The sequence below is a fragment of the Chiloscyllium punctatum genome, chromosome 21 (assembly GCF_047496795.1).
Source record: "Chiloscyllium punctatum isolate Juve2018m chromosome 21, sChiPun1.3, whole genome shotgun sequence".
In the NCBI taxonomy this organism is placed as follows: Eukaryota; Metazoa; Chordata; class Chondrichthyes; order Orectolobiformes; family Hemiscylliidae; genus Chiloscyllium; species Chiloscyllium punctatum.
Genome location: NC_092759.1, coordinates 809,984 through 834,007, shown reverse-complemented (window position 1 = coordinate 834,007; position 24,024 = coordinate 809,984). Strand labels below are relative to the sequence as shown.

Genomic DNA, 24,024 nt, shown 5'->3' with positions numbered 1-24,024 from the left:
GAATGGCTCCACAGCAGTCAGCAACAGACTGGCCATGCGCAGTTCTGTTTTAAAATGCATGCAGCAGCCATCTTGAGGGGACCACACAGTGCAGCACAGAGTCAGCAGAAGGATTGGAGGGAATTTTGTACTTTGTGCCTGATTTTGGATGTTTAATACATTTAAAAACCTATCCAGTCACTTCACCAAGGACCACCATTCCTTTTTCCTTTTGGCTGCTCCCAGTTTCCCCTGCTGGCACTCATTTTCCCAGTCACATTGACAAACCGTGAAATGCTTGGCAGCTTTTCAGTTTATCAATTTGTCAAAATATTAAACTGGGCACGACACTGGCATCTTGAGTATGCGGGAGGTCCCAGCCAAGCACAACATGCATGCGCACCCCACACACATTTCCTAATGTTGAGTATTTTGTCACAATAGCAAGAGCTGTGAAACTTCCACAGGCCCCTTCCCCATTTCCTGAGGAAGAGCTGATAATATAGTGTCCTAACAAGAGACCAGTCAAATGTTAAAAGATTAGTCATCTGTTTAATATAATGTAAACATTCTGTATTGCTGCATAGAGAGCCAGCACAGACTAGATGGCTTCCTTTGCTCCTCTGGTTCAGTGCTGTGACTTAATGTTTTTTTTAATGTTTTGGGCTTACCTACCCACGGATGTGGACCTTGGAGCAAATCAGCATGGTCTTCTAAATGCTTAGATGGTATTGGCACATTTCAAACAGTCCCTGGTGTGATGGTTACCTAGAGAGGAAGACTTGCACTTATCGACATGCACAGCCACAGTTGTTTAAAGCATTTCAAAACCAATGAAATATTTTGTCTAAAGTAGTCAGTGGTGTAATGGGAAACATCCCTGCAGCGATGAAATGGCAAGTTGGTTGTTTTGATGGTGTTTAAGTAAGGAAGGTTGGTCGGTCAGGGTGCACACAGAACCTCTATCTCCTGTTCAGAATGGAGCTTTGGAACATTTAACATCCACTACTTCTGAGATACATTATATACGTATAGATGTTGACCTCAGCTTTCAGCTAAGAATTCCTTGGTTTTAATGTACAGCATGCAAGAGTTGTTTCCTGACTTTTTTTTGCCCCAGTTATCCTGAATTTTCCATGTTCCTTGTGCCTGTTTTGAGAGTGGAGTTGGTAGGAACAATCTGCTGATTTATTTTTAATGTATTATAATATCTCAAGAATATTCTCATTTAAACTGTCAAGAAATAGCACAGGACAGCTGTTCTCTGCTGCATTCCGAACTATGGCACTATCAGTATTGGTAGTTGTCCAGGGCTGGCTTTAATTTCTCAGCCCTCTCGAAAATATTCATGTATGTAATTATTGCCTAAAATATCGGTCACAAAGACTCGATCCTTTGGCACTCACTGCAGTGCAACACTCCCTCAGTACAACAGTGCAATGTCAGCTTAGCTGTGCGGGCTAATTAAAAAGGAAACCGACTGCATTTATATCGCAACTTCTGTGATCACTTGATGGCATTTTCAGCCAATAGCTGCTATAACCAGCCCAGTCCTGGAATGCAGCACAGCCCCTAGGGTTATAAACCCTAGTTTATACTCTGGTATAGTTTCTCCCTGCAAACCTGTTGTCCATCCTCTGTTCTGAAGAAACTTTTTCTCCTTTTTAAGTTTCCAGTTTGTAAAATATTTTAATTGATAATTTTAGTAAATTGCTGTACTCGTTGAAGAGGATGATTGCTGGACTGCATGGAAGTTGTTAGTTTTCATGAAAGCATAAAATATAGTGCAGAAAGGGGACTGTTAAGCCATTAAATGGGTGGCATGGTGGTTCAGTGGTTAGAACTGCTGCCTCACAGCTCCAAGGTCCTGGTTCGATTCCAGCCTCAGGTGACTGTCTGTGTGGAGTTTGTACATTCTCCCCGTATTGCATGGGTTTCGTCCGGGTGCTCCAGTTTTCTCCCACAGTCCAAAGATGTGCAGGTCAAGTGAATTGGCGATACTAAACTGCCCACAGTGTTGGGTGCATTAGTCAGAGGGGAAATGAGTCTGGGTGGGTTACTCTTTGGAGGGTCAGTGTGGACTGGTTGGGCCAAAGGGCCTGTTTCCACACTGTCGGGAATCTAATCTAAATATAATCTAAATATGCACACGCTATTTGGATGTAATCTAGTTAACATTACTCGCCTACTCTTTCCCTACATCTGAACAACTTCTAAAATGTTTTAATTTAAATGTGGCTCTGCCAGCACAATCTTGAACCAGCTATAGGAAGTGAATAAGAATGGCTGTGCTGACTGGCCCTCCTTTATTGAGGTGCAGAAAAATTCCCTGGAATTTAGAAATGACAGGAAATACATAAGACTGGTAGCAGCTAGAAAGGGCATTTCAGTTGTGAACTGTTTGTTACAAGTGGAACAAACTAAGACAGTACCCAGACCATTTATTTATTGTCTTTCAGGTGCATTTTTAGACCTATAACTGCTATTTCTCTTCCTTTTGCTTTGGGGGAATAAATTGTCCTGTGTCCTGACTTTTTGTTTTCTCTCTCGGTCATGTTTTGCTTCCCATGCAGAAGCTGTGAATCTGGGCCAACCTGCTCAGCTAAGCCCTGCAACAGTGTCCACATTATCCTCGTCCTCGCCTTCTTCCTCTCCTCCCTATCCCAGCACCGTTGCCGAATTCGCACCAGTGGACAACGATGACGACGATGGGATGAAACGTTTTGAACAGGTGAGGAGGGGGTTGAACATGTTGCCACATGACTGCCTTGTTCTTTCCTAGTAGAAAATCCAGGAACCTGCAAACGAAGGCTCAATTGCAGGCTGCCTTTTACCTGCTCCAGTAGATGGCTTATTAAAATTTTCTCAAAATCTTGCTGATACTTCTGTTCAAAGAATTGCCACTGAATGTGGATTCCCTGAAGTTTAACTTGGAATAAAGGGAAGACTTGCATTTATATAGTGCCTTTCTCAACCTCAGGACATCCCAATGTGCTTTACAGCTGCTGATGTAATTTTGAAAGTAGTCCCTGTAGTGATGCTGATAACACAGCAGCCAGTTTCCACATAGCAATATGAAACATTTAATTCCCCAAAACTTTCCAATGTGGGTCAATGTTCCCAAGCGAAAGGGTGCCAGCCCTTTTCCTCGATCCTCAGAAGTTGAGCCCGATTTTCTTTTAAGTGCAAAGCTGGTCCTCAGATATGTAGTGCCAGCCTTTTGCGGCCACCTGGATGTAACTTTGCTGCGACCCTTCCCATGTTGTGGTTTCTGTGTGGCAGGAGGCTGAGAAAATGGTGGCATCACTACATGACAATTCGCTGGATGATGAACGATTTGTGGAGATGATGCAAGATCAGAGGAACCGAGCTGCTGCTGCCTTACCCCTCTCTCATGAGGCAGCCATGAAATGGTTCTACAAGGATCCACAGGGAGAGATCCAAGGTAAGAAATTGGGCGGAAGTGGGCCGTTCTGAAAATCAAACGGAAATGTCTTGGTGCGTTTCTGGGTGTGGTAACTGAGGGAGCCTTCAAGTCACTTTTTAAACCACCAACTGCACAGGCTACAACGTCACGTGCCGGATTTCCAACTTGTCCTGATTTTGTTACCTTCATCCAGGGAGCATGTGTTCGTGCTGTGCTTGGCGTCAAAGCTTCTGCAGCAACGTAAAAATTGGCAAGGTCACTGTTTTTGATGATCATTCTGGTACTAAATGAAATAGGAGAAAGTGAGGACTGCAGATGCTGGAGATCAGAGTTGGATCCTCTATCAAAAAAGACATTGACTTGAACCCCATTTACCACCCCCTGAGAAAAAGAACAGGAAATGACATTGCCATAGGAAATAACATCATCACAGGAAATGGCATCACCAACCCAAGGAAACCCAAACCTATAAATAGAAAGCAGGAAACACCAGCAGTGCTTCATCTGGAGGCTCACTGAAGATGTTACCCAGTATGGTGAAAAAACATCTGAAAATGAACCTTCCAGCTCAGCGAGCAAAACTACACCCAAACTACACTCAGAGTTTTGAGTGTGGCCTGGGAAAAGCACAGCCGGTCAGGCAGCATCCAAGGTGCAGGAGAATAGATGTTTCTGGCATAAACCCTTCATCAGGAATGACGCTTGTGGGCCAAGGGGGTTGAGAGATAACTGGCACTCATACCAACTTCATCTCGTTCCTCACCCACCTGCCTACAGAATCAACTGATCCCACAGGGATTCCAGACCGCATTCAGACCATACCTATCGCACTCCCAGCTTCCTCCCCCCAACCCCAGCCCCAGCCCCACCCCCCTCCCATTTATCTCTCAGCAGCCCCCCCCCCCCCCCCCCCGGCCCATAGGACTCTTTCTGATGAAGGGCTTCTGCCTTAAACATCGATTCTCTTGCTCCTTGGATGCTGCATGATATGCTGTGCTTTTCCAGCACCACACTCGTCAGCACTGGTGCCAAATGTAAGTCTTGCAATGTGTGTGATATGCCTTTGAAAGACTCTGCCTGCCTGACTGACATTGCAAATCTGGAATGCTTTGTCTCCTTTACACAACACAGTTGCAGTTTAATCGTGTGGTTTAACAGTGGGGCAGGGGAGCTTAATTGCTTGTTTTCTCTCCAATTCAGGGAAGCCTAAAACTAAATGTTGTTCTTTTTGTCAGGTCCGTTTACGACGCAGGAAATGGCTGACTGGTTCCAAGCTGGATATTTTCCCATGTCCCTCTTGGTTAAACGGGGTTGTGATGAGGGCTTCCAGCCGCTGGGGGATGTGATTAAAATGTGGGGAAGAGTGCCTTTTGCTCCTGGTCCCTCTCCTCCTCCGTTGCTGGTAAGTAAGCATTCCTTGCTGGGATTTGAAAGGGGATGTTGACTTTAGTGGCTTATTTAAAAGTCCACATTCCTTACTTTATATACTGTTTTGTCATGATACACGCACGCACACACACCATGCAAATACCCATCTTGTGCAAGATTACCTTGTAATGGGGTCAGTGGAAGGGAGAAAATGAGAGGTAACGCCTCGCCACGTCCTGTCTTTTAGCTTTGTCTCCTCCTGGTGCACAGACCCTAGCTAGGTTCTCCACATGCATAACTTGAGACAGTGAACCCTTTGAGCCACAACCTCTTGATAATGCCAAAATGTGTCCCCCAGTGAGTGCTATTGAGCTTAACTCTCAACTCTCCCCTCTGCTGTTGTGACGAGTGGCTAATCTGCAGGCACTTGAGCAATGATAATTTGGTGGCAGCCCTACCAGTTCCCAAATCATGCTGTAGTCTCTTCAGAGAACAGATTACCCCCCCAACCCAGAAAAATATAGGGTGCAGGATTGAATCTTCCAAGTTCTGATTCAGTACCATTGGGAGCCATGGTCTGAGATCACTGCGCGGCCTCCAAGCTATCATGTATTTTTTTTTTGTAGAATACTTTTAAATGTGGGGAGCAGACCTGTGGCGTGAAATGATTTCTAGGGTTGATTGGTACCGGTGCTGAACTCAGAAATGTAAGCTGACCTGTTCATTTTCTCATTATTTAACAAATGGATGGTTTATTTCTGATTGGAGGTGGCGGCAAAGCAAGCTAGGCATCAACGTGACTGCATCTTTGTGTCCCTTAAGTGGGAGATGAAATTCTGTGGAAAGACAGCTAGGAATTTCATTATGGCTAATTTTTGATGTGGGTGGCTGAGGCTTCTCTCTTGTCAGCATATTTCACTGACATGATTCAAAGTGAGGACATAATAGTGATTTCCTGCTGATACACTGTTAACTTGTGGATCTGCTCTGTGGTTTAAGCTTGGGAGACTAGTGAGATAGAGCTTGTACACACACTGAAATAGTAGAACAAATCATGATCGTCTAATTGTTGCAATGGTTTGGTTTGTTGGTCACACAAAGGAGGTATCAGATTTCAGAACCATTTGTTTTCTGCCTTGTTGACAAAGCATGTTGGGTTAGAGTGTAGCATGGTAAAAATCTACATTGTTTGTGAGCCGGTTGACATTCTTGCTTCCTTGCCTTTTGATTTTCTGCCCATATCGCAACGTGCTCCCTATCCCACCTTTAAATCTTGGCCCCCTCAAACAACCGGCTCCCTTACAGTGAAAGGATTTGCATCTTTATCGCATTTTTCATAGCCACCAGACTACTTGGTGCTTAACAGCCAATTATGTACCTTTTGTTAAATGTAGTGCCCATTGTTCATCAGCACTCTTGAGCGGAGAGTGACACTGTGATGTTGTCTAATTGTATTTCTCTTTGATACCCCCTTGCCTCAGTGAGTGCATGCCCAATGGTAACTACCTCTCCTTGGAGGGATGGGCTATCCTCGACCCAAGTCAGCGGTCTGATGTTTTAACACTCCTGTGGTCTGCAGCAGCGTCATTATCATTCTAATCTCTTGACCTTTCTGCTAGTTAACTGTTTTTAAGGTTGCCACTTAGTCATTGCATCCTTCTCATTAGGTGTAAAGTTGACACTAATTTATTTTTGGTGGGGGGGGGGGGGGTCAGTCCTTATCCCCCCCCTTTCTTAACAGCTTTTCCCTTACTCTGTAAGCCATAAACCAAGAGACAAGAGAACAGTCAAGTGGAATTGTGGTCTCCTCAGCCCTGCAGAAAATGCTGTTTTATGTCAGCCAGTAGGAGGCATACATTGTCTGTAAAAATTAGACATCAGTATGTGATAGGAAGTGCTACCCAAGAGTCGGAAGCTAAAATCACAGGCATATCTTTTTAAAATAAAAATCGAACCAACGCCATTGTCACTTGTTCCAGTGTGGACCATGCCTGGACATCAGTGCAGATTAAAACCAACCAAACTCCAGTCCCATGATCTCTTCCTGTCCCTTAAAGGAGCTTACTTGATTATCTTCCATCCATCAAATCTCCCTGTTGGCCAGTAACTTAGCAAATTTATAGCTTCAAATAAAAAAGACCTTTTAGTTTGAATTTTATTTGTAAAGTTTGTGTTTAATATTATTTACCACTTTTTTTTCATTTTATTTTTCTCCCTATCTACATTTCACAGGTGTCTCACAAGACTAACCAGTACAAATATTTGCGTGTGGTAAAACCTAAGTGTAAAGGTGACCGAGCAATCTATTTGCAGAATTGGGTTTTTCAGAGCACGTGTTGGTTCGAGAGGCGGAGAAGTTGGAGTTTATTTTTTTTTCAAATGGAGTTTGTTTGGTCTTGGTAGGGCGATATGGACCAGGGGAGACTGAAAAAGCAGCGGGAGTTGGCAGCTGCCTTGTACCATCAGCTTCAATACCAGCAATTTCTGCAACTCATAAACAGGTAAGAAGTGCAGATCTCTTGTACTCTGTGGACTACAGGGCACCCCATGACCTGCAATATCTTTCATTTTGCCATTTACTTACCCACCGCAGTGTCACACAAGGGATGTCATGCAATGGTTTGACAATGTTACTTTAAATTCAGGGTGTCTGTTTGAGACGTGTGGGTGATTCTTGATTAGTCCATACAGAGCTAATCTGGCCCAAAATGCCTTTTTGGGCCCCACAGATGGTTTGCAACCCTGTGTCTCTTAAGTTGCATCTCGTTTTTTTACTTGTTTTCAGCTATAGTGGATTGATTGTTGGCCCCCAAGTTAAAACACTCTATCTTTGCTGCATAATGTCATCAAGTCATTTGCTACCATGGTCTCTGCCCTCTTCAGTCCAAACTTTTATGAATGCTATGTGTTGGCTGGGATGATTAGCGTCAACATTGCACAGTGGAACACCTGTTTGCATTATTAGCTTCCATTAGCATGCCCAAGTTGAGGCAAATCATAAGCTAACAGAGATGGACTTCAGCCTTCTTCTGTACTAATGTCATCTGATTATTTCCATCATGACGCACTTATTGGTCTCTGATGATTTCATGTGTAGGGAATAGTGGTGTGAGCATGGAGGGCCCACTATGACTCGGATCTGGATTCACTTAACACCCTGTATTGGTGGAAAAGAGGGGAAACTTTGTCCTTGGCTGCGTGACCTGGTTCTGAACTACGGGGTTTCCAGGTTTATTACAGCATTTGTGCTTTACATCGAGTAACACTCATGTGCGTGTTCCCATTGAAAATCTGTTTGCTTGAAATAAAACAGATTGCTCCAGCCGCACCTGCAAAGAGAAAAGGTGGGCCAGTGTTTCAGGGTGAAGGCCTTGTCCATCAGTTATTGCATTATTCTTAAATTTTATTAATTGGATTTAAATTTTTGCCTGGCTGTACTGAATCAGGTATATGATCAGTCATTTATTTGCATATCTCTGGGATGTCAGCAAAACACTTAGCATTATTTGTAAATTTCCTAGCTGCCTCACCTTCAACCTTAGAGTGGGTGTGAATAGTGACAGTATCTTGCCTTGAATGGAACTGGATGTAGGCAATGAAATATTTTGCACCTTAGGTGGTAAACACATCATATGCTTTTGGCACAAAAGTAGAAAGGTTTGATCTCTTTCCACCCTCTCCCCCCCCCCCCCCCAAAACACCAAACACCAAATTTTTCAGTGGCCATCTGCTGATCTGCACCCTGTGATCTAATCTCATTTTGGTATTGAGATTGGTCAGTGTCCCCTGAACTCACCACCTATTTGTGGGATTGGAGTCGCATGTCGGCAAGTCTGGATAGAGGTGATAGGATCCCTCCCCTGAAGGAAGCACTTGGGACCTTCGAACACCTCAGTGGCTCTCGTTGCTGATTGATATTCTGTAGATAGCCCGTGCTTTATCAGGTTTATTGGTTCTGAAATTCTATTCAATGTTGTAACCCACTTTTGCCATTCCCAAAACTATTCTAACCACTTATCTCCACGCATGTTTCTAACGTGGGTTTGTTTTCAGATTATGTACTTAAAGACAGTCTGAGATGTCTTGGGTGGATTCTGTTCCTTGCCGAATGTCTATAGCTTCTAACTCCACGTTATTTTGTAATATATGATGCATGAGAAATGGTCACCTGATAAATTACAGAGTGCTGGTAGCAGCGGCAGCACTGCACACCAGAGTGAGAATTTGGTCTAGACAAAGGAAGCTCTACTCCTCCTGTAACTGTGGCGTGTGCCTGGCCTCGCTGTATCTGTCTTTGTCTTGGTGGGTGTGTTTCCAGGGAGCAAAGCAACCAACCCCATTCACCGGTAGAGAAACTAACATGTTCCAAAGCTGAATACAAAATTCATAATGGCGCCCTCCTTGTTTTTGTAGCCGGCAGCAGCTTGTACAGTGTGCGCTACAGCAGAAGGCAAACATGACGCCCCAGCAACAACAGCAGCTTGTGGTGTTCCTGCAGCAGATCCAGGCCCTCAAATCAAGGTAGTGATGTGGAATAGTTGCACTAACTGTTCTGTTTTACCTTCAAATAATTGTAGATTAAAGTTAGAAAACTCTGGTTTTGCTGCACTTGACAGCAACAATGTAATATAACAGGGATTTGCACTTCATGTATAAACTGCATGTGTAATATTCTTAACCATCGACATAAACTAAAGAGTTATGACAGTTAATTTGGCACCTGAGTTTATTCTGTCTCCAGCAAGATGAGAATCATCAATGATTGTTATGTCTTGTAACATAAACTAGGAACATGGGTAATGTGGCATTGAAGGATACAACAGCTATTCAGTTGCCATAAGGAGAATGCTTCAAACCAAGATGGAATCTGGGACTTATCTATTCTCTTATCTATTGGTCGCCTGCCAAGGAAGTGATATCTTGAGCCTGTCTCTTAAAGGTGTACTGCTGTTAGACAACACTATTGTGTCCATTGTAGACTCGCAGTGCTAGTTGACTCGAGTATTCCATTCTCTTCTATCAGCAGACTGTTGTGAAGAAAATAGGAGAAAGTGAGGACTGCAGATGCTGGAGATCAGAGCAGAGAGTGTGGTGCTGGAAAAGAGCAGCAGGTCAGGCAGCATCCGAGGAGCAGGAAAATCGACATTTCGGGCAAAAGCCCTTAATCAGGAATGAGGCTCGTGGGTCGGGAGGCTGAGAGATAAATGGGAGGAGGGGTTGGGCTGTGGAGAAGGTAGCTGAGAATGCGACAGGTAGACGTAGGTAGGGGAGAAGGTGATAGGTCGGAGAGGAGGGTGGAATGGATAGATGGGTAAGACAGTGGACGGGTCAAGAGGGTGATGCCGAGTTGAAGGCTTGGGTTGGGGGATGGGGAAATAAAACTGGTGAAATCCACACTAATCCTGTGTGGTTGCAGGGTCCCAAGGTGGAAGATGAAGTATTCTTCCTCCAGATGTTGGATGGTTAGGGTTTGGCAATGGAGGAGGCCCAGGACCTGCATGTCCTTGGTGGAGTGGGAGGGGGAGTTGAATTAATTCAGCCACAGGGTGGTCAGGATCGGTTGGTGCAGGTGTCCCAGAGATGTTCTCGAAATGATCTGCAAGTTAGCGTCCTGTCTCCCCGATATAGAGAGACCACATCGGGTGCAATGGATACAGTAGGTGACATTGGTGAAAGTAGATGTAAATTTCTGTCGGATGTGGAAGGGTCCTTTGGGGCCTTGGATGGTGGTGAGGGGAGATGTGAGGGTGCAGGTTTTGCAATTCTTGCGGTGGCAGGGGAAGCGCTGGGTGTGTGTTGTGGGCTGGTGGGAGTGTGTGGATCTGACAAGGGAGTCATGTAGGGAATGGTCTCTGAAACGCTGATGGGGTGGTGAGTGAAATATATCCCTGGTGGTGGAGTCTACTTGTAGGTGGCGGAAGTGGGAGAGGATGATGCGGATGTATAGAGAGGTTTGTGGGGTAGGAAGGTGAGGACCGGGGTCCTGTCCTTGTTGCATTGGGAGGCGTGGTGGTTCAAGGGCGGAGATGCAAGAAATGGAGGAGATTTGCTGGAGGGCATCAACCATGTGGGAGGGGACATTGCAGTCTTTGAAGGACGCGGCAATCTGGTGTGATCTGTGGTGGAATTGGTCATCCTGGGCACAGATGCGGGGGGAGGAGATGGGAATAAAGGATGGTGTTGTGAAGAATATGTTAGACTGACTTGGCTTCATGGTTCTGCTTGATTTTCCACAGAGCGCATGCAGGCATTTGTGTTCTGGGTGAGGTGAAAATAAAAGGAGGCAAATATAAAAGTTGTGTTATACTGTGTTCTTTCAGGCTTGTTGAAATTTTTAAATAGCAAATTTTTAATTCCCTGATATTTGGAGATAAAGGGTGCATTTGATCAAAGTTCAAGATATTGAGGGGAACTGAGGAAAGACTGAGAATTAGCTTCCACCTGTTGACTGATCTGGGACTCGGTGACATAGGGCTGGTTCTAATTTATAGACTTTAAGAAAGAAATTAGGAAGCAATTTGCCCACACCAAATGTATTTTCAGTCTAGAACTCTCTTCTGCAAGGTGTAGTTGATGCTTGATCAGTTAATTATGATTCTGAAATTGGGTACTACCATGCTTGCCTTCATTGGCCAGAGCATTGAGTACAGCAGTTGGGACATCACGTAATAATTGTACAAGGCATGGGTAAGGTGGTGCTTGAAGTACTGCATACAATTCTGGTCGCCCTGCTACAGGAAGGATGTAATTTAAACTGGAAGGCGTGGAAGAAAGATATACAATGTTGTTACCAAGACATGAAGCGTTTGAGTTTATAAGGAGAGGCTGAGAACTACCACTTAGAGCTTTATAGATTCATGAGGGACATAGATAGGGTGAATAGCCATGGTCTTTGCCCTGCAGGTAGGAGAGTCGTAATCTAGAGGGTTTAGATATAAGATGAGACTGGAAAGGTTTAAAAGGGACCTACTGCCTTTTGAGAAGGGCATTGCTTGTTACTGGCCTTTCGGGTGTTTCCTTTCTTCCTGGTGGTGGAATACAAATAGATTTACACACCTGTTGTTTTTCATTGTGTCCTACACATGTGTGCACACAGCATGAGTGCTGGGGAAAAATAAGCACGACTGCAGTTGGTCGGTAGTGCGGGGTTAAGGAAGAGAGAGAAACCAAGGGAATCTCCTCAGTTTAGGGAACTGACTCTGACAAGAAAAGAAAAAATAAAAGGGACCTGCTCCTTGCTGCTCCTCATAACCTCACTGCTGCCACTCCTGAGTCCCACATAAGTCCAATGCCGGTCTGTCTACTTGTGCTTCTGGAATCTCTGCTCAAGTTGCTCCTTATCACCATGCAATTGTTCCTGAGACCCCCACTGTTCTACCATCAGTCTTCCTATTTCTGGTTTTCACCTTGCCAGCTCTTCTCATTTATCCATTTCCTGGCTCTTTATTTAATGAACACAAAGCTTTGATATTTTTTTTAAAATGACAATGTGCAGAATGTATGGATGAATTTATAAGTTGTTACAAACCCAGTAAATGAAAGGTGGGAATAGATTTTTTTTTAAATTAAGACCCAGACAGAAATATCCTTTTTTAAGCCTTGCTCAAAAATGGTATTATCCCAGCCTGTTAGCATCCTTCTCTTTGTGGAAGTAGAATCAGCAGAGTTTGGTGGAAATTGGCATGAATTGTGACAAAGGAGGGTAGTATATTGATGTGGAATAGATGATCTAAGAATTGTTAATTGCATTCTCTGACGTGAAAATAATTCTTTGATTTGGATAATGTTTCACCAGAGCGCGAGTGTGTGTGGCTGCTTTGCTTTCCCTTTGGGCTTTTGAGCAGGTTTCCCGATCGCTGGGTGGAATTATGAAACACTGTCTCAGATTTGAGTGCTGACAATCGCAGTTTGACTTGTTCAGTCATCTTTAAGCAGTGACTGTGATTGTATAGTATTCTGTTCATTCTGAAGGCAAGAATGAACAATGGTTTGGACTATTTCCCCAGTGCAGCATGTTTTATTTATCTAATAATGACCACCTGCCCACCTGAAAATTCTCCTCCATTTTGTGTCCCCCACCTCACAGGTGTGCAGAGCAAAATTTGATTCCTGCTATCAACAGATCCATGTCTGTGCCCGAAACTGGGTCTCTTTGGGACCTTCCGACCTCTGCTTCACAGCCCTCAGGTGAGGATCCGGATTCATTTCATGGGGTTTTGAACAGCATTTGCTGCTCCATAGGATATTGCTAAGCAGCCAAGGTTATGGAGTGGACTGGTTCATTGGATGATGTGTGCACTAATTATGTGTAAAATTTTACAAATCAAATTACATCACATTCATTCTGCTGTGTAAAATGAGCCCCATCTCTCCCTTCCCAAATTTTCTCCTCTGCTTCCCTGTAGGCTTGAATTCCTGCTTGGTTCCCAGTCCTTGTGGCAAGCAGGCTAGAGCAGGACCAGTGATAGTGCTTTTGGTAATTGGTGATGGGTTTTTTGTTGTTGCTACATTACTAAGTTTTCATGCTCACCAGTTTTGTTTTCATATTTTCTGTAAACGTTGCCAAAATTCATCACTATAGGCCATTAGTGCTATGTGCTGTGATTCAGGCTTTTTGCAACCGATTTAAAGGAAGAACATGCAGGTGAATGTGTACATTAGGAGAGAAGTAGTTCATTCATCCCCTCAAGCCTGCACTGTTCAGTATGACCATGTTTGCATTTCAAATTCTATGTTCCTATCTCCCCCAATGACCTTTAGCTCCTTTGCCTAATCAGAACCTATCGACCTTAGCCATAATCTTCAATGCAATGCGTGAAAAAGATTCATGCTCATGATGATGCTGAAGGAGTCATTTGTTCATAGGCAAAGAACCTGCTAATTTTTGCAGTGCCTGCATGGATTTCTGTGGAGTCTGAGTGGTATACTTAAACGGATTGGAAGTTGTGCAATGTAGTATGTTGGTATGTGTTTTTTGTGAGCTGCTGCGTATGTGTGCAGCTTACAAGGAACATAGATCACTGGCCATTCAGCCCATAGAGTCCATGCCAATTGTCTCATGACTGGCTGTTCCACACCAATGATGAAACATTGTGAACCGTTGGCCAATATACTGGTCACCCATTCAAGTCAGGTGTGCGCGTGATGGCAGAGCTGGTGGGGGAGGGAGAGAGGCATTTAGACAGTCGTCCTAAAACCTGCTTTTGATGTCCTGTTAATTAATGTTGCGTTTCAGAGACTCTGGGGTTTTGTTTTTAAAAACGTGTACACTTTCTGTTCCAGGTTGTGATACAGGAAGCTTGTGGGATTCAGCATCTCAGGGTCCACTGCTGGAACAAATTCAAAAACTAGAGCGAGAGAAAGCTACAAAAGTAAGACCTTGGTGGTGTTTTCTTTGGTTCCATCGAAAAGATGCATCCCCCTTTAATGCAAGAAGATATTTCAGCATGCTCACGGAGTCCACTTGCAATGTTGTCATGTAGGCTTTCAAACTAGGATCCCCAGAGGTCTGAGCTTGAGCTGAATCTCCAGCACTGCAACCATTTTGTGATTTGTTTTTAACCCACAGATCTTCAAGGTTATTAAATTCTGTTTTGTTGAGTATAACTTGTATCATGGTTCTCTTTGTATGATGACTTTCTGAAAGACTCAGTTGTGCCAAGTCCTATGTCCGTCTTATTGTCATCTGTCCAACAATCTCTTACAACTTTTAGATTAGATTCCCGACAGTGTGGAAACGGGCCCTTCGGCCCAACCAGTCCACACCGACCTTCCAAAGAGTAACCCACCCAGGCCATTTCCCTCTGACTAATGCACCTAACAGTATAGGTAATTTAGCATGGCCAATTCAGTTGACCTGCACACCTTTGGGAGGAAACCGGAGCACCCGGGGGAAACCCACACAGACATGGGGAGAATGTGCAAACTCCACACTGACAGTCGCCCGAGGCTGGAATCTAACCTGGGACCCTGGTACTGTAAGGCAGCAGTGCTAACCACTGAGCCTGAGCCACCATGCTGCCCTTTAAATGAGCTTCCTTTAACTTGAAGCCTTCCAAATCTTGACAACTGAAAGAATCTGATTCTCATGTCTCCTCTTCACCTTTTACCTGAAGTTTTAGTTCTATAACCTCTGGTCATTACCTACTAGTCAGAGGGATCAGATTTTCTCTTTCTACACTGTCCAGACCTCACCAACTTAGAACCTTCTAAAAGGCCATCTTTTTCCTGTTCCAAGGAAAAAGGTTTGGAATGTTTCCACCTCTCCTTCTATCCGACCTCTTATCTCTAGTAACATTTGTCAACTTGCTAATAAAATTTGAGTTTCTGATAAGGTAAACGTTTTAGGAAACAATATGTTGCCAGTCACTCATATGGGAACTTGTGCAAGATCTCAGTGCAAGTGTCTGTGGGAGTTTGCCAAGAGTGTTAATCTTAGATTACCTACAGTATGGAAACAGGCCCTTCGGCTCAACAAGTCCGCATCGACCCTCCGAAGAGCAACCCACCCAGACTACATTTACCCCTAACTAATGTACCGAGTACTACAGGTAATTTAACATGGCCAGTTCACCTATCCTGCACATCTTTGGACTGTGGGAGGAAACCGGAGCACCGGGGGAAACCCACACAGACACTGGGCGAGTGTGCAAACTCCACACAGGCAGTTGCCCGAGGCAGGAATTGAACCTGGGTCCCTGGCGCTGTGAGGCAGCAGTGCTAACCACTGAGCCACCATGCTGCCCACAGTCTGTATTAATCTGTTGAGAGTTTGCATAAGCCTGTCAGTATCTGTAGATGGAAATAAGTTCAGATGTTGTGGAGCAAATTTGTATCTGAAATCTGTGAGGTGCTAATTGCAGGAAGTGAGCAGTTCATCTGAGCATGTTGAACCTATGTGCTAGTGTTACACTGATTTGCTTCTATAACTGTCTGGCCAGGACAGAGGTTATTGAGAAGTATTCTATAAAAGCCACCCTTGTGCCTAATGTAAGCATCGTGATGCACGTTATCTTTGCAAACGAGTGTAACAGCCAATATTTCCCTTCATTGAGAGAGAGGCTGCTTCCTCTTCCTACACCCATGCTCTGTGCCAGTTCATGCACCGGTATGAATCTGGGGCATCTGCACCTTGTGTGATTTGTGCCCATTCCTCACATGTCCCAAACTGTTTGATTTGACAGTGTATATATCATGGGAAGCATCACAGATGAATCAGGTTACAATTGCATATTTTTTTCTCCCAGTCTTTTGCTGGCTGGTGATCAGGTACCGGAGCTTGGCTTTTCACAATTACTGGGTATGTTGAGTATTTTGCACCCAGTAAAGTGCTCCTGAAGTCTAACTGCTGTTGTAATGTAAAAAATGCCAATTTGCAAGCTGAAGACTTTCCCAAACCGCAGTGTCATCAGGGTCAGATCTGTTCTTGTATTGTCAGTTGAGGGTTAAGTATTGGCCTAGGACACTGTGGGCAGTTTTTCTGTTACTCTTCAGAGTGGAATCTATTGCATCCCACACAAGCAGGCAGATGGGAGCTAGGGTTAACATTTCATCTGAAAGATGTCACCTCCAACAGGGCAGCACTCCCTCAAAATTGCACGAGAGCAAGACATGAACGCAGAACCTTCTGATTCTGAGGCAGAAGTCCTACCACTGAACCACATCCTGATGCACAACCAAATGTCACTGCAGCCAACTGTGTGGTATCCCTGTGACTACTCCTGAGATTGTGTGTGAAGACTTATACACATTCCCTTCTGGTCTGTTGCTGTTAAGTTGACAGAGGTCGATAAAATCATGAGGCATGTATACGATAGGCAGCCAACAGCTTTTCCTTAGGGAGGAGGAGTCTAAAACCAGGTGGTATAGGTTTAAGATGAGAGGGGAGGGATACAAAAAGAGTCTAGACGGGCAACTTTTTCACACGGGGTGGTGAGTATGTTGAATGGACTGTCAGAGATAGTGGTGAAAGCAAGTGCAATTTTGACATTTAAGAAACATTTGGTCAGGTGCACAGATGGGATAGATGTGAATGGGTATGGGCCAAACACGAGCAAATGGGACTAGTTTAAATAGTGAAAACTGCACAGCATGGGCAAGTTTGAGCTGAAGGGTCTGTTGCCATGCTGTAGACTGTATGTGGAGTTAGTTGCTATGTTTAAAAACTTTCTGATGGAAGTGACCTTGGAATTAACTGCAGCATGTAGCAATTGTTTTCCAAAAAAAAATGCTAGTAAAATGAAGTGTGCGCTTTATTCCATTTCAGAGTAATAAGATCAGTGTTGCAATGTGTGTTGTGTGCACACGCACACAGATTTATTATTTTTGAGGTCAGGGCAGGGTACTAACTAAAGGAATTATCCAGTTTTTAAGAAGTAGCTCAGAGGGACACTGACCCACTAAAACAAGTGCAACCATGCTTGTTTTGAACTGCTTGACAAGAACCCTTTTATTCTTCAGCTCCCATCCCCTACTCTCCCTGTGCAATGTTCAATAACCTGTAACAGGTTAGGAGGCTGCTGCTACTTTACCACTTTGGAGCAGTTTCACTTGGCACGTGGGTCAAAGTTGTATAAATCTGGCGTCAAAGTCCAACCTGTCAGGTTGGAACAGAACACAATAAGATCATGGAGCTCAACACCCCATCCCCTGTCCCCTGCTCACATGGGCAGAGAGAAACTTCCAAATGTATGTTCGGGTGAAGCAGGTGGGTGAAGTGTACAATGTGGATCCACATTTTGTCATCCTTTCAGGACAAAGGTGCTTCCAGGCTCTAGGAATTGTATTGGTGAAGGAAACTGCTTCCTAAATTGTCTTGGGTAACTTGTGTTGCTTGTTTAGCTAAAGCAGGAGCGAAGAGACGTTGAACTCAGGAATAAAAGAGAAGAGGATGACAGAAAACGACAGGATGAAATCCGGTGGCAAGAGGAAGAACGCAAACGTCGGGATGAGGATGAGTTAACTAGGAGGAAGCAGGTAATTGTCCACTGTATGGTTGTTATTACTGTAACCCACTCCTGAGTCCCATGGGTTTTATGATTTCTTCTGTAGGTTTCTGATCTTGATGAAGTAGTGATTTCTTTCTAACTTTTTCAGCCAGAAACTGGTTAATGAGTGGGCATCAAGACAGGCTGTAATGTGGAGAAGTGTTGGATTGTTCACTTTGGTCATAAGAATGGAAAGCCAGCAGAGGTTTTAACAAGCATCAAACTTGTTTGTTATGTTCAGAGAGACTTGGGTGTGCTAATCTGGGAACCAATGAACACTAACTTCAGAAATAGCAAGCAATTAAGAAGGAAAGTGGCACGTTGACCTTTTGTCGCGAGAGTTGGAATGCCGGAATAACTAAGTCATTCTGCAGTTGCACAGGGTTTTGTTGAAGCCACACTTGGAATACTCAGTACCATTTTGGTCTCCATATTTAAGGAAGGAAGAGTAAAGTGGAGATTCACTGGATTGGCTCCAGGATGCCCTTCAGGGCTGAGAACTGGGCCAAAACTGTTTGGAATTATGAAAAATAGGATGTGATCACTTTTGAAATGTCAAACCCTTTCAGAACCTTCTATAGGATAGACAGTGAGAGGTCGTTTCTGCTTGCTGGACAATCTAGAACACACATTGGTCTCTGGAGCCCTAAATGATTGACCCCTTTTCCAACAAGAAGTGTCTTGTCTCAGTTTGGAATTCCCTAGCCCCAAAGTTGAATGCTCCATCATTGAGTGTAATTTAGCCTGCGATAGATGGTTTTGAATTGTGGGATATGGGTTTGGGTGGGAAACTGGAGGTGGAGCTAAAGATGAGTAACAATTACATTGAACGGCAAAGCAAGCTCAAGAACCTTTCCGGTCTATTTCTGTTCCTATTTCTTGTGTTTGCATTGACCTAGGTATTTGCAATGATTCCAGACTCAATGTATTGTGCAGTGAATATGGAGATGTCTAGACTAGAATGTCCCAAGTTTTTATGCGCAGGGAGTTCTGAGTTGTATTGTCACCATATGGTGAGAAAGTGGATGACTTTTGTCTCCTGGTTGTTGGTCATTGATGCTGCTGGGCGAGTGCATGTTTCCAATGAGCCAGGGCAGGATTGGAGTGTTGCTGCAGCTTATCTGTGGTCAGAACACTCATTTGTGGGCAATAGCCACGGAGTGTGAAATAGCCAGAGACTTGGCTGCCAGTCTGGGAACTGTATTCTGCATGAGTTGGCAGGGGTAAATCTGGGCTCAAGGAGAGAGAAGTGAGGTGGGTTATAAAGGAAACTTAAAAGGAAAACTATTCATTCTCAAGCCAAGCAGTCCTCTTGCTGTTGGTGCTGCAGGTGTGGCATTTGAGGAGGGACGTTGAGAGTGATATTCCAAATCAGGCTGTGTGGCTTAGAAGCAATGTTTAGGTGGTGTTATTGAAAAATCAAAGCACATGCCCTTCTCAGGGTGCCGAGGCAGTGCTTCTTTCTTGTGGCTAATGTTGAACAGACCAGATTGTCACCCAAAAGTCTCCTTTTGGATGTCTCCATTTGCAATCTCCCAACTGTTTGGCAGCAAGCCAGCAGGGTAGGAGATTTCATCAGCTCTGTTGTATTCGTCTGTCATCACTTGCACTCCCCTTTGTGTCCAGTGTGTTTCAGTCCTCCTGTGAGGAGGGAAGTTGGGGCTCATCTGTGTCCAGGTTCTGCTGCTCAACGTGCTAGATCACAATGGAACTGCCCTAGATTGTTGCTGTTTGTCCGCATTTTGGCACGTGCAATTGAGGGATCTGAGGAGGCAGGCTTCTCGATTCACAGCCTACAGTCGGCTGAGCTGACCACATCCCAGAGTAACTGACCTGTTTCCTTCCAGGAAGAAGTAGTTCGATTTCAGAGAGAGCAGCAGGAAGAGGCTGCCCGGCGCCAAAGAGAGGAGGAGGATCGCCGACAGGAGGAGGCCCTGAGACGACGCGATGAGGAGGAAAGGCGGCAGATGGAGGACATCCTCCGTAAGCAGGTGATTTGCTGTGCCTTTCATGTTGGGGGACAGTGGGATGTGTGTCTCACGTGACCCTCCTCCACACTGCAACAAGTAGATGAATCACTGGCCCCTCAAACCACCTCACTCAGTTCATTGAGAAATTAAGAGGGCACATTATGGAGCCCTGTAACTGAGTGCCTACAAAATCTCTGCACACCCACATTGCACAGAATTCTCAAGGATTTTCACAGGTCAAAGTCTAATTCGGACTGGAATGAATTTTGCCTTCAGTTTTTTAATAAAAATATGCATTTTGCCTTCTTCAGATGACAGGAACCTACAGCAGAGGAGGCTGCCATTTACTCTGTGTGCCAGTGCTGGCTTTCTGAAAGAGCAATTCCACCTTGTTCCTTGCCTCAGCATTTTGTCTGTAACTGCGCAGGTTCTTCTTCCCCAAGTAGCTGAGCAAATCCTTTTTAAAATTATTCATGGTTTCCATCTGCACCACCTTATTCAGGTCAAGATTGGATCCTGTGAATGGAGTTGGAGAGGAAAGCACGTCTCCTTTTACCTCTTCACAAATGATTTCAAATCTTCAATCACTGGTTCTAGAATCCTAGTTATTCATGGCACTGAAGGAGGCTATTTGGCCCATCAGGTCCATGCTGGTTACCTCTAAGGCAGTCCAGTCATAAAGTCATAGAGATGTACAGCACAGAAACGAACCCATCGGTCCAACTCGTCCACGCCAACCAGATATTCCAGTCTAATTTAGCCCCACTTGCCAGCTCCTAGCCCATTCCCCTTCAAACCCTTCCTATTCATATACCCATCCAGATGTCTTTTTAAATGTTGCAAGTGCCCCAGCCTCCTCCACTTCCTCTGGCAGCTCATTCCATTACACGTACCACCCTCTGTGAAAAAGTTGCCTCTTGGTCTCTTTTATATCTTTCCCCCCTCGCCCTAAACCTATGCCCTCTAGTTCTGGACTGCCAAACCCCAGGGAAAAGACTTTGTCTATTTATCCTATCCATGCCCCTCATAATTTTGTAAACCTCCTATAAGGTCACCCCTCAGCCTCCGACGCTCCAGGGGAAACAGCCCCAACCTGTTCAACCTCTCCCTGTAGCTCAGATCCTCCAACCCTGGCAACATCCTTGTAAATCTTTTCTGAACCCTTTCAAGTTTGACAACATCTTTCCGATAGGAAGGAGACCAGAATTGCACGCAATATTCCAACAATGGCCTAATTAATGTCCTGTACAGCTGCAACATGACCTCCCAACTGCTGTACTCAATACTCTGACCAATAAAGGAAAGCATACCAAACGCCGCCTTCACTATCCTATCTATCTGCGACTTTACTTTCAAGGAGCTATGAACCTGCACTCCAAGGTCTCTTTGTTCAGCAACACTCCCTAGGACCTTACCATTAAGTGTATAAGTCCTGCTAAGATTTGTTTTCCCAAAATGCAGCACTTCGCATTTATCTGAATTAAACTCCATCTGCCACTTCTCAGCCCATTGGCCCATCTGATCCAGATCCTGTTGTAATCTGAGGTAACCCTCTTCGCTGTCAACTACACCTCCAATTTTGGTGTCATCTGCAAACTTACTAACTGTACCTCTTATACTCGCATCCAAATCATTTATGTAAATGACCAAAAGTAGAGGGCCCAGCGTCGATCATTGTGGCACTCCACTGGTCACAGGCCTCCAGGGTTGAAAAACAACCCTCCACCACCACCACCACCCTCTGTCTTCTAACCTTGAGCCAGTTCTGTATCCAAATGGCTAGTTCTCCCTGTATTCCATGAGATCTAACCTTGCTAATCAGTCTCCCATGGGGAACCTTGTCGAACGCCTTACTGAAGTCCATATAGATCACATGTACTCTGCCCTCATCAGTCGTCTTTATTAGATCTTCAAAAAACTCAATCAAATTTGTGAGACATGATTTCCCGCGCACAAAGCCATGTTGTCTATCCCTAATCAGTCCTTGCCTTTCCAAATACATGTACATCCTGTCCCTCAGGAATCCCTGCAACACCTTGTCCACCACCGAGGTCAGGCTCACTGGTCTATAGTTCCCTGGCTTATCTTTACCGCCCTTCTTAAACAGTGGCACCACTTTTGCCAACCTCCAGTCTTCCGGCACCTCACCTGTGACTACAAATATCTCAGCAAGAGGTCCAGCAATCACTTCCCACAGAGTTCTCGGGTACACCTGATTAGGTCCTGGGGATTTATCCACCTTTTAACCTTTTCAAGACATCCAGCACTTGCTCCTCTGTAATCTGGACATTTTTCAAGATGTCACCATCTATTTCCCTACAGTCTATATCTTCCATATCCTTTTCCACAGTAAATACTGATGCAAAATATTCATTTAGTATCTCCCCCATTTTCTGTGGCTCCACACACAGGCCGCCTTGCTGATCTTTGAGGGGCCCTATTCTCTCCCTAGTTACCCTTTTATCCTTAATATATTTGTAAAAACCCTTTTGGATTCTCCTTAATTCTGTTTGCAAAAGCTATCTCATGTCCCAGTTTTGACCTCCTGATTTCCCTCTTAAGTATATTCCTACTGCCTTTATACTGTAAGGATTCTTTATACTCGATCTATCCTGTCTATACCTGACATATGCTTTCTTCTTTTTCTTAATCAAACCCTCAATTTCTTTAGTCATCCAGCATTCCCTTTCACCCTGACAGGAATATACTTTCTCTGGATTCTTGTTAACTCATTTCTGAAGGCTTCCCATTTTCCAGCCATCCCTTTACTTGCGAACATCTGCCTCCAATCAGCTTTCGAAAGTTCTTGCCTAATACCGTCAAAATTGGCCTTTCTCCAATTTAGAACTTCAGCTTTTAGATCTGGTCTATCCTTTTCCATCGCTATTTTAAAACGAATAGAATTATGGTCGCTGGCCCCAAAGTGCTCCCCCACTGACACCTCAGTCACCTACCCTGCCTTATTTCCCAAGAGTAAGTCAAGTTTTGCACCTTCTCTAGTAGGTACATCCACATACTGAGTCAGAAAATTTTCTTGTACACACTTAATAAATTCCTCTCCATCTAAACCTTTAACACTATGACAGTCCCAGTCTATGTTTGGAAAGTTAAAATCCCCTACCATAACCACCCTATTATTCTTACAGATAGCTGAGATCTCCTGACAAGTTTGTTTCTCAATTTCCCTCTGACTATTGGGGGGTCTATAATACAATCCCAATAAAATGATCATCCCTTTCTTATTTCTCTGTTCCACCCAAATAACTTCCCTGGATGTATTTCCAGGAATATCCTCCCTCAGCACAGCTATAATGCTATCCCTTATCAAAAACGCCACTCCCCCTCCTCTCTTGCCTCCCTTTCTGTCCTTCCTGTAGCATTTGTATCCTGGAACGTTAAGCTGCCAGTCCTGCCCATCCCTGAGCCATGTTTCCGTAATTGCTATGATATCTCAGTCCCATGTTCCTAACCATGCCCTGAGTTCATCTGCCTTTCCTGTTTGGCCCCTGGCATTGAAATAAATGCAGTTTAATTTATTAGTCCTACCTTATCCCTGCCTGCCCTGACAGTTTGACTCACTTCTGTTCTCAGCTGTTCCCGTCTCAGATCGATCTCTTTCCTCACTATCTCCCTGGGTGTTTCCATCCCCCCCCCCCCCCCCCCCCCCAACCAAACAGTTCTAGCAAATTTCCCTGCCAGTATATTAGTCCCCTTCCAATTTAGATGCAATCTGTCCTTTTACAGGTCACCTCTACCCTAAAAGAGATTCCAATGATCCAAAAATGTGAATCCTTCTCCCATATACCAGCTCCTCCACCATGCATTCATCTACTCTATCCCCCTATTCCTGCCCTCACTAGCTCGTAGCACTGGGAGTAATCCAGATATTACTACCCTTGAGGACCTCCTTTTTAAATTTCTGCCTAACTCTCTGTAATCTCCTTTCAGAATCTCAACCTTTTCCCTTCCAATGTCGTTGGTTCCAATGTGGGCAATGACCTCTTGCTGGCCCCTCTCCCCCGTGAGAACATTCTGCACCCTCTCTGAGACATCCTTGACCCTGGCACCAGGGAAACAGCACACCATTCTGCTTTTTCTCTGCTGGCCACAGAAACGCCTGTCTGTACCTCAGACTACAGAATCCCCTAACACAATTGACCTCTTGGAAGCAGATGTACCCCTCGTTGCATTAGAGCCAGTCTCAATACCAGAAACTTGGCTGTTCGTGCTACGTTCCCCTGAGAATCCATCACCCCCTACATTTTCCAAAACAGCATACCTGTTTGAAATGGGT

At 44.5% G+C, this 24,024-nt stretch overlaps 1 protein-coding gene across 7 annotated transcripts in view; it reads left to right on the top strand.

Moving 5' to 3' along the window:
* The window catches only part of LOC140492505 (GRB10-interacting GYF protein 2-like), a 96,246-nt gene that overhangs the window by 54,207 nt on the left and 18,015 nt on the right, over positions 1-24,024 (top strand). For all 7 annotated transcript variants that reach the window (XM_072591413.1, XM_072591412.1, XM_072591416.1 and 4 more), the window contains 9 exons: positions 2,553-2,710; positions 3,262-3,424; positions 4,642-4,808; positions 7,178-7,275; positions 9,188-9,295; positions 12,861-12,961; positions 14,057-14,145; positions 17,615-17,749; positions 19,608-19,751. In XM_072591413.1, coding sequence (XP_072447514.1) covers positions 2,553-2,710; positions 3,262-3,424; positions 4,642-4,808; positions 7,178-7,275; positions 9,188-9,295; positions 12,861-12,961; positions 14,057-14,145; positions 17,615-17,749; positions 19,608-19,751 — 1,163 coding nt within the window. The remainder of the gene's footprint in view (positions 1-2,552; positions 2,711-3,261; positions 3,425-4,641; positions 4,809-7,177; positions 7,276-9,187; positions 9,296-12,860; positions 12,962-14,056; positions 14,146-17,614; positions 17,750-19,607; positions 19,752-24,024) is intronic.